Raw genomic sequence first — 11,336 nt, 5'->3', positions numbered from 1 at the left:
ACCCAAAATTTTTCTAAAATTTCAAATATTAAACAAAAAAACACCATGCACTCACTTTTGATTGCCAGTGTATATTGGCATGCAAATTCACCGGATAAACCACAATTCTTTTTATATTTGCATATTGTTAAATACCATGTGTACAATTTTACCAAATTAGCACTTTTAACTCACCTTTAAATAGATCAAAAAACATTTCACCTTTTAAAGAAAACAATAAGTCTAAAAATTCTGCGTCACTCATGCTGCATTACACCGGCACTCACAACTTCCAAATTTAAACTGGCAAAATTGTTGCATATTTGAGAAAAAATAACGAAAATATAACGGGAGTTTGCGAATAACTCCAGCCTGCTGCCACGCAGAAATCATTCATTTACATACATATGTATGTATATACATATGTACATGCATACATACATACATACATGTATGGTACGTTAAAAGATTTTGTGTGCCAATTTTGTAATGCGTTAATACCCCGCAGCAAAATTTAAGGACAGTCTGTCAAAGCGCTAGTTCCGCCCTACAAATTTCAGAACTGTCTCTGAACTACTGAAAAAGNTGCAGCAAAATTTAGGGACAGTTTGTCAAAGCGCTAGTTCCGCCCTACAAATTTCAGAACTGTCTCTGAACTACTGAAAAAGGGATGCTGAGTTGGACGGTTGAAACTCATATGTTGCTAGTTGCGCTGTCATCAATGATACTCATCCTGGTCATGTGAAAGCTGACAAAAGATGCACAAATGTAATATACTATATTTTTTNTACATACATGTATGGTACGTTAAAAGATTTTGTGTGCCAATTTTGTAATGCGTTAATACCCTGCAGCAAAATTTAGGGACAGTTTGTCAAAGCGCTAGTTCCGCCCTACAAATTTCAGAACTGTCTCTGAACTACTGAAAAAGGGATGCTGAGTTGGACGGTTGAAACTCATATGTTGCTAGTTGCGCTGTCATCAATGATACTCATCATATGTATTGTATGCGTGCTTTTTTAAAGAAAAGGCTCTATACTATACTTATTAGAACCAGCTCAAAACTAGCCACATTTTTTCTAGCCCGGAGGTGACCCTTTTTGAACTATCTAAGAACTGTTGTTATATGAACTGTACCAGAACCATCTAAGTCAGAGTCAGCTCAGAACAAGTTCAAAAGTTCTGCAGAGGGCGATAATTGTCACTTCGTAGGACATCGCCATGTTAAAAAAGACAGTTGCAAGCATTGAGTTGGGATAGATGAAGAACCAGTACCGTCCCTTTTCAGGCTAGCTCAGCGCAAGTTCTGAACCAGTTTGATTTGCTGCAGGGTACATACATACCATACATGTATTGTATTGATGAAAAGAAACAGAAATACTTCCCTCTTTTTTATTACACATAGTACGTACGTATGAGAATGTATATCAGAGAAAGGCAACGGTGATGCGAGAATAAGGAAATGTTTCCTTAAACTGCAGACAATTTTGCCTTAATATTATTTCCTAACTTTAAGGAAAATATCTTAAACTTAAGTAAAATGTGTACTCATTTCCAATTTTAAGCAATTTGATACTTGATATCGTCGTAATTTACTTAAAATTAGTAAAATTGTATTAAATATCAGATCAAGGAAATTAACTTACTTGTCTTAAGTGCAAATTTTCTTATATTTTAAGTATGAATTTCGTTAAAAACATCGTTTTTTCCTACAAAATGAGAAAATTTCCTAACTTTTATGCGAAGTACAGAATATCCTTAACTTAAGTAAAAAAAAAAATTTGAGTGTATGAGCGATTTTTTTTTTGACAGTTCTATTCTACATATAACTGAACTTCTACTAATTATGGCTTACAATTTATTACCTGTAAAACAATGGCGTAGTAATAAAACTATTGAAACTCTTATCAAAGACAATAAAAGAAGATTGAGTTCAGAAAGCGAACTGGTCTCATTATTGACCAGCTTAAGCTTGGATTTGGCAACACTAATATTGGTAACACGGCAAGGCGATTTTTCCAAGATGAATCAGACATTACTGGAATANAAGTGTACTCAGACATTACTGGAATAGACGAAAACTTAACCAGAAAATTTCACGTAATTTTAAAACCATTACTAGTGGCTTTAAAATTAATGTCATTATATTTAAAAACTATTACTTCAAAACAGCTGAATGTTTTGTTGAGCTATACCCCTGATATTATATGAGTACATCAGTGCATAAAATATTAATTCACGGCCATTTAATAATTAATGAGGCCATTTTACCCATCCCTTTGCTTTAAGAGAAAGCGCAGGAAGCTAAAAATAAGGAATTAAAGTTTTTAGAGAACATTTAAGCCGAAAAACATTACGATTAGATACTTCGATAATGTTTGAGAATGCTCTTATCTTCAGATCCAGGTATATATTTGACTCGCTGCCTATCGAATATCGAAGATCGAAAGTGAAATTCGTATTATGAGCTATGCAAGCGTGTCGAAATTTTCGTTGAATATCGAATTTTCTGTCGAACAGAATTTTGTTTTCGATGGTGTAGCGAAGTGTTAGAAAGTTGTGAAAAATGTATGATTTTGCATTTGTTTTCTTACTTTTTGGAGGCTAGACACTAATTTTAAACAATTTTTATTTATTTCATGCAGTTCTAACGTCATGAATACTAAACACAAGCTCGAAAAGCTGGTTTTACTTGTGAAAGAAAATCCCAATACTCAATTGGCACGATCTCTGAGAACCAAATCGTAGAGCTGTTGATAGTTTTAAAATATTTTAAATACTAGCTTATACCCGCGGGTTTCACCCCGCGCTTTTATACAAATATGAAAAATAATTTAATGATGTTAAATTTTATTTCTGTGCCCATTTCGTTATAGCTCGTTATTTTTTAAGCGAGTTAAGGTATTTAGGCCATTTAAAACTATGAAATTATAAAATCTCGTCTGCGCGCTAGGCATACGAAAGATATCAATCCCTCTAAGTTTACCTTGAAATGGTTTCAGGTATACGACGCGTAAACATGTAACCTTCTTGGAGGTGCCACGGCGGGTTCTAATATTTCCAACTCAAATTCAGTAACCTGGCCTTGATAAAATACCACTTCTCATTACTGTAGCAAATGCCTCAAGAGAGCTTTAGATTATAAGGCCGAACCCGGCTCTCCCTTTTCCATTAAAAGAAATTTTTGCTATCAGTACGGCACTTATAAAATAAATCTCCATAACAAATTTAAAATACTTCCAAATATTTTCTATCCTTCCAGAGATATGTATTAAGAAATTTTTAGTATGTATGGGAGGCGCCATGCCTCCTTTTTAATAACTCACATTTTTTCTATGAGCAATTAAAACATTTTGTATACACAACTCCATACCAAGTTCCAGTATTCTTCCACAAACATTTCCAGGGATATGTGGCAAGAAAAAGTCAATTTGCACAGAACGTGCCACGCCCCTTTTTCTTATGACCCTAATCTTCTTTCATGAATTTAGAATTGATTTTACATACCCCAGTACTAAGTCCAGTACTCTACCATGAACACCTCTAGAGATATGCAATATAAAAGTAAATTTGTACGGGAGGTTCCATGCCCCCTTTTCGAATAACGCAAATTTTTCTCCATGAGTATGGAATTAATTTTGTATATACATCTCGGTGCCAAATTCCCGTCCTCTGCAATAAACACCTCCAGAGATATGCAGCATAGAAAAATCAATTTGCATGGGAGTTGTCACATCACCTTTTCCAATAACACTCATTTTTCTCCATGAGTATGGTATTAGTTTCACATACATACATACATATGTATTTCCATACCAACCTTGAGTACTTTACCCCAAACATTTGAAGGGATATGCAATATGAAACTTTCAGTCAGTATTGGAGGTGCTACGCCTCTTTTCCAAAAACGTCCATTTTTCTCCGTGAATATGAACATGATTTCACACAGTGTTGGAAAACTGTTAATCTGATTAACGATTAAAATGTTAATCGCGTTTGACGATTAAAATTAATTAGTCGTTATCAACTGTACGATTAATGATAACATTTTTTGAATCGTTAATCGCTAGCTGCGATTACGTTTAATTAATTTAAAACATTAATCGTTAATCCAATTAAAAATAAAATCTGATTAATTTGTCTAGTTTGTCCGAGTTTGAAACCAAACACCAGTTATAGTAATTATTTTGTGTTTTACGCTTATAAAAAGCACATAATATAAAAAAATTATAATTATTGTTATTAGTAATACATAAACTGGGAACTTTCACAAACCTAGTTTGTAAAACGTTTGTTGGTATATATCTTAATGAAAATGCACACGAAATTGCTTAGATGGATGAGGAAACCCGACTTAGCCATACCGGTTTCACTTGCTTTGTGTGCACAGGGAAATTCCAGCATAACTTAATTAATCACCAAACCTACTTGATCAAATTAAGAGTTAATGATTAAAAATTAATTTTTTAATCGCGGTCACGATTCAGTCAGGTTAAAATTAATCATGATTAACTGTAATCAGATTGAATTTAATCGAATTAACTAACTGATTAAATCATCAATCGATTAATGCCATCATTGATTTCACATAGATATCACTATACCAAGTTTCAGTTCTCTCCCACAAATACTTCCAGAGATATGTATGTAATAAGAATTTTCTAATTTGTATGGGAGGGGCCTTGAGTTATCGGACTTACTTTCAGTCTAAGACCATCCTTCCGAAATCCGTAGTAAGTGTACTAAATTTCGTTCTGATCGGAAAACCGGTTAAGGAAGTAGCCTGTTTTTCAATCCAGGTCATAAACCATCTTTGAGCAAAATTTCATTTTCAAACAGGTGGCAATTCTTAAAAAAGTAGCCTATTTTCCAGTCTAGGTCATAAGCTATCTGTGTGCAAACTTTCATAGCAAATCAGTTCTGTCATTTACGCGTACTAATTTAATTAAACTTAATACGTGATAACTCTTAAAATAGTAGCCTTTTCCACATAGGTCATAACTATCTCTGTGCGAAATGTCATGCAAATTTGTTCAGTCATTTCCGCGTATTAATTTAATTAAAACTTTTTTAACAGGTGGCAACTCTTCCAAAAAATTTGCCTATTTTCCACTGTAGGTCATAAGCTATCTGCTTGCAAAATTTCATGCAAATCCGTTCAGAATTTTCCGCGTATTAATCTAATTAAACTTTTTTAGCAGGTGGTAACTCTTAAAAAAAGTAGCCTATTTTTAAACCTAGCTATCTGTGTGAAAACTTCCATGCAAATCAGTTCACTCATTTCCGCGTATTAATTAAATTAAACATTTTAACAGGTGGCAACTCTTAAAAAAAGTAGCCTACTTTCTAACCTAGGTCATAATCTATCTGTGTGCAAAATTTCATGCAAATCCGTTTAGTCGTTTCCGCGTATTAATTTAATTAAACTTTTTAACAGGTGGCAACTCTTCCAAAAAATTAGCCTATTTTCTACCGTAGGTCATAAGCTATCTGTGTGCAAATTTTCATGCAAATCCGTTTAGTCGTTTCCGCGTATTAATTTATTAAACTTTTTTAACAGGTGGCAACTCTTAAAAAAATATCCTATTAACCAATCTGGCCCATAAGCTATCTGCGTACAAAATTTAATGCAAATCCGTTCAGTCGTTTCCGCGTGATGATTTCCCAAACATCCAAACATACAAACTTCCACATTTATAAATTAGTAAGAAGTAAGATAAGATAAGATAAGATAAGATTAGTAAGAAGATTTCCCAAACATCCAAACATACAAACTTTCACATTTATAATATTAGTAAGATATATGACTCACAAACGCCTCTTTAGGCAGTCGGAACTTTTTAATAAATCTGTAAACTGCTCATGCGGAGCATTCTCTTGCGCTCACCAACACAGCCACAGATTTACTTTTGCCGACCCCTGATCTAGGCGCACATTATACATAAGCTGCATTTTTTTGTAAGCGAGGGACAAAATAATGCTCAACACGGGTAAAATTTCCTCTTAGCTAGTTAAGCAACCCTGCTGGTAGCTGGCAAGAAGCATGTGATTAGTTCAACGGGATTTAGACACAAAAAATAATAGAAATTAGTAATTATGCGAGGTATTTGCGTAATATATATGTACTTATTTAAAATATAAATCATTATATACGAAAACAAAAATTTTCCTCTCCACTTTCCCATTAACAATTCACAATATAGCAGTTTTTTCACTTAAGAACACTACTCTTCAGGTCGCGTATTTTTTACCGACCTGGCTGAACTCGGATAAATAGCCGAGTTTGTGTTGTTGCTTTGCGTGTATTTCATCATTTAAGCGAGTGTTCTTTTGTAGCTCGGTTGCAAAAGAATGTACCTATAGTTGTTATTCCATTTCATATGCAAGGGTAAGCATTTGTGTGCGTGTGTGCTCATATGTTAACCGATATGTAAATTTATGCGCCCAAATTAATTTTATACATTTATTTATCATATTTTAAACGTAGAAAATCAATAGAAAAAATGTTTAATTAATCGCGCGAAATTGGAATTTTGTTACATAGCGCCTGGGTAAAAGCATAGTGAAATATAATTTTTTCACTATGGGTAAAAGATTGCCGTATGTTACTTTCGGCAGGTTTTGGGAAATCGATGTTAAAGATTCAGTCACAATTTCTCAAGAGCTGTACGTTTTTACCAAAACTTCGTGCTTAATTGAACATACTATTTAAAGTATAAAACCACATTTTCTTAAATTTTCAGTAACTCATTTAGCTTTTACAGCCACTTTTTTATAAAATCATTTTGTCGTATGTTACATTTTCACGTTTAACGCTAGCCAGCGGTATGACATACTATAATTGTTGAAATTATTTTCTGCTCGTACGCAAAAAATTTATTCTAATACACCTGAGATATTAATTAATGAATAAAAATCAACAAAATATTAAACGATTTGTCAATAAGTGTTGCCGTAGCACATGGGACTATCCATTGTATAGGATTGGTGTGATTTTGCCGTATGTACCATACAATTTGTCACATAAAACAATATTTTAACAAGTAATCAATTTCATCAAACTGTATGAAAATTTTGTCGTATGTGACATTTTTCGTCACATATAACAAAATGTTGGCCGAGTCGCTTGCGAACTTGCAAATACGACAAAATTATACTCAATATCTCGGAAACTACAGGAGGTATCCAAAAACTGATAACACCAATCGAAAAATCTTATTTAATAAAATACAACTGCATCCTTACCTAAAAATCGTCAAAATGACGCTTACGACAATATTTTACCCAGACGACGTAATGGATTCGAAACGACAGATTTAACGCTGCTAAGAAAGTTCTGTGGTGTAGTGGTAAGCAGTGCGCGCACCTGGGTTCAAGCCTTGGTCAAAGCAACATCGCAAAAAAATATAGAAAAAAGGGTTTTTCTTAACAGCGGTCGTCCCTCGGCAGGCAATGGCAAATCTCCGAGTGCATTTCTGCCATAATAACAGCTTCTCATAAAAATACAATCGCCGTTCGGAGTCGGCGTAAAACTGTAGGTCCCTCCGCTTTGTGTGACAACATCAAGGCGCACGCCACAAGTCGGAGGAGAAGATTGGCCAAACACTAACATATGTGTAAGCGCCAATCTATTATTATTATTATTAAGAAAGTTCTCAGAGGGGAGGTTAGAACTCACAGCATTTTGTTGACGGTGTCAGTAATCTCCAAATATCAGGGCTTGATTATCTTGAGGGCCCTGGTAAAATAGCATACTTACGTAGGACTTACTTGAATCTTTAATAATTTGTGTTGCAAAAAAAAACATCAGTAAGCTTAAAAAACGGTTTTGTTTAATAAGTGTAGTTGTAATAATTGTAATAAATGAGTTTGATAATAAATATAGAGCAATAAGACTAAGAGTATTTTCAATTATGTATATAAAAACTAAATAATTCAGGAATCACTTTTTTATACATACATACATATGTATGTATACATAAATATAAATATTAACTTGTTTGATCGACGATTTTGAGTTCTGCTAAATACCAAGTAAATGTTGGAAATTCTTTTATGCTATATATGTCATACTTAATGGAGTTTATACCATCCATTTCCATCTTGCTAATTCCGTTTACGAGATTCTCATATCTGGAAAAGAAATATTTAAAAAATATAAATCAGGATGCTTAACAAATTTGTCAGCTCATTCACAATAAATATATTAAGCAAAAGAAAATTAAAACACTGATGGACATGCCTCAACACTATTGTATTTAAAGTATATTTTTGGATACTGAATATCCAAATACACCTGGCCCCATAAAAAATTAAATAGATTTAAAAAGCGAAAACAAACAAGTAAAAAGTCGGGCGAAACCGAACATTAAATACGTGCGTCCGTGTTAAATATAAGGGGAATTCGCTCTTCTAATGTGTATTCGTTGTATGTTGTGTAATCGTAACTGCATGAGCGTGTGATTTGTTGTTGCTAGCGGTACATCAAATACACATGCAACAACAACCACACGCTCGTCCAGTTACACTTACACAGAAGCGCGAATACCACTATAGTTTTTTCACTGTTCCGAAAAATACCATTACATGGTAAGCATGGATGGTTTTTTCAAAAATGAGATAAAGTTATTGGGCGTAACTGTAGTCCGATTTCAAGAATTTTCAACGTCTTGCTTTTACATGTCAGGTACAATAACTGTGTGTCAAGTACAATAATGGTTACCGAGTTAAAATATGTAGTCATAAGTGGTCGTTGTATAGGATGTGGGCGTGGTAATTTTCCGATTTTCATTATTTTTTACCATTTGGTATGTTTTAACAGGACCAAAAATTTTACCAAGTTTCGGAGAAATTGGTGAAAAGCTGACCGAGATATACATATATAATCATAAGTGGGCGGGGCTAAGCCCATTTTCCAAAAATTTCATAATATTCTTATTTTCCGGCTAAATATTACTGCAAATATTCAGGGCTATCACAGAATCCGTCGTAGCTTAATTTTTTGTGAAACCTACGAAAGTGCTATCACAGAACGCGAATGGCTACGAACGTAAATTCGAAATTCGTGAAGAGCCTTCATTGAATCCGTTCGTAATGAAGATTCGTACAGATACTCTATAACGAGTTTATGCTGTCGGAGCATACTGGAAAGTCAACGTAAAACTAGCAAAGCTGTTCCAAAAACACAACCTTCGCACATCATTCAGTACAAATAACAACGTAGGACGGATACTACGGAACACCACAAATCAAGAAGACCCATTGGATAAACAAGGAGTGTATAAACTAACTTGCAAATGCCAGCATAGTTATATAGGTCAAACAGGACGGAAAATAAAAACAAGATTTCGCGAACATATAAGGGACTATAACAGAAACCGAGTGCAATACCAGAGTCAAATTTTGCTAACCATATATTTAACAACAAATGTTCACCAACGCAAATAAGAAAGTCAGCGAAACTACTGCATGTACAACATAAAGGCCAACGACTAAACGTACTAGAAAATATGGAAATATACAAACTAAAAACCTTCGACGGCAAAATAATAAACGCACAAACAAATACCACATCGGATGTTATATTCGAACCCTTAAAATTAAAATTAATTTACGAGAAAAAGAAAAATGACAACAAAACAACAGGCATGGACACTCCGAACACACCACAAAGTACCACCACGACAAAAATCACCGACTTTTACCTAACTGCAGGCAAAAACTATACAGAGACTACATAACGGATGTTAATATTGCGACAGCGAACCTACCAACCTATTACATACCTGCTTCTGAAATAAAAAAGGGCAACATGGCATTTCTAATAATTAACCATCGACGAAAATCACATTACCTAAGATAAATGAACATAAATTAAGGACAAAAGCTCGAACCAGACAGAACGAAAAATTACACTGAAAATGGCACAATGCCGAAACCGGTTTGTCTGCAAACCAAACTTGACAAGGGATGACGGAAATTCGTTCCAAAATAAATCATTCGTACAGATACTCTACAACGAGTTTATGCTGTCGGAGCAAAATTTAAAATCACTTCATCTTAAAAATAATGGAAAAAAGCTGCATTATTGTTAATAATAAATAGTTATTATAATCCAAATTTGTTATGAGTCAAGTTTTCTCACCCAAAGTTGACTTTTTGATTTTTTATATTTCATTGACATTGATTTTGAAAGTTAACATGGTGTGCAATATTGACACCAAAGATTTTGCATTAAACATTAAACATTTTTCTACATTTAATTTGAAATAGTATGCACGAACGGATTAAAAGTGGTAAATAATTAGTACTTTTTCTACTACTTTAAATGTGTGACCGGAATAGATCTGCCGAAAAAGTGAGGTTAAGTTACTGACAACACCTTGTTATTATTACACCATGAGTCAAAATTATAGAAGGCATGTATACTTCTCCCTTTCATTTTTTCATACAGTTATGCTTCTTTTTGGCTTTTACAAAATGCAGGGATACCGCACTTATTTCGGTACAATATGATCGCAATGTATTTTCAATTCGAAATCAAAGAAAAACATCCCACGAAAATGTTTGCGATTTTAGAACCATTAGTGAATATTTGCAAACTACTGCAAATAATAGAGTGCCATATCTTACAAGGTTCAGAGAATTAACGAAACAAACCAGCATTTTATGGCTTCATGTTTCCCTCAAACCGCATTGCTATTTTTTCTAACTTTTCCTTTTGTTTAGCGCTGTAACCTATTAAGTTATATCTTTTAAATTATACATGTGAACTATTTTCAATGAGCATTTTTTCATGTGCTCCAGAATTTTGGGTACATTTTCTTATAGTACCTCTCATTCTTTTTTATATTACATATATACACTCCGAAATTCGGGATAGTATTTTTAATATACCAGCAATATATGTAAAAGGAATGGCGGCTGCTGTAGAGCATTACGTAGAGCCTGAGTTCAAGCCCAGTTTTTTCTAATAGTGGTTGCCCCTCTGTTGGTAATAGTAAACCTCCGATTGTATTCTGTCATGGAAACAACTTCACATTAAAATACAATTGCCGTTCGGAGTCGGCGTAAAACTGTCCTTTACTTTGTGTGACAAAATCACGCACGCCGCATATCGGAGGAGAAGCTAGGCCAAACACTAACATATTGTTCAAGCGCCAATATGTATATTGTCGTTTAAAATTCAAAAGCGCGTATCGTGGTTCTGCAAAACCTCGGAACTGAAATTTGTGCCAAAAAAGATATTTGGTCATCGGAAGCTCCTGACATCAAGCCCTTAGCCATTTATAATAAAATATCGATATAATAAAATATCGACTTAGACATAAGGAGAGAAGATTATTAAGTTTAAAAGA

At 33.9% G+C, this 11,336-nt stretch overlaps 1 protein-coding gene across 2 annotated transcripts in view; it reads right to left on the bottom strand.

Moving 5' to 3' along the window:
- Window positions 1–7,794: 7,794 nt before the first annotated feature.
- The window catches only part of beta4GalNAcTA (beta1,4-N-acetylgalactosaminyltransferase A), a 51,983-nt gene continuing 48,441 nt past the window's right edge, over window positions 7,795–11,336 (bottom strand). For both annotated transcript variants that reach the window (XM_017610950.1, XM_017610949.1), the window contains one exon: window positions 7,795–8,112. In XM_017610950.1, the coding sequence (XP_017466439.1) occupies window positions 7,971–8,112 (142 nt within the window). In that variant the 3' untranslated portion in view covers window positions 7,795–7,970. The remainder of the gene's footprint in view (window positions 8,113–11,336) is intronic.

Source organism: Rhagoletis zephyria, unplaced genomic scaffold (genome assembly GCF_001687245.7).
Source record: "Rhagoletis zephyria isolate East Lansing unplaced genomic scaffold, Rhagoletis_zephyria_1.1 Rzeph_scaffold_00354, whole genome shotgun sequence".
Classification (NCBI taxonomy): domain Eukaryota; kingdom Metazoa; phylum Arthropoda; class Insecta; order Diptera; family Tephritidae; genus Rhagoletis; species Rhagoletis zephyria.
The sequence above is the reverse complement of the archived record's forward strand: the minus strand, read 5'-3'. Positions and strand labels throughout refer to the sequence as shown.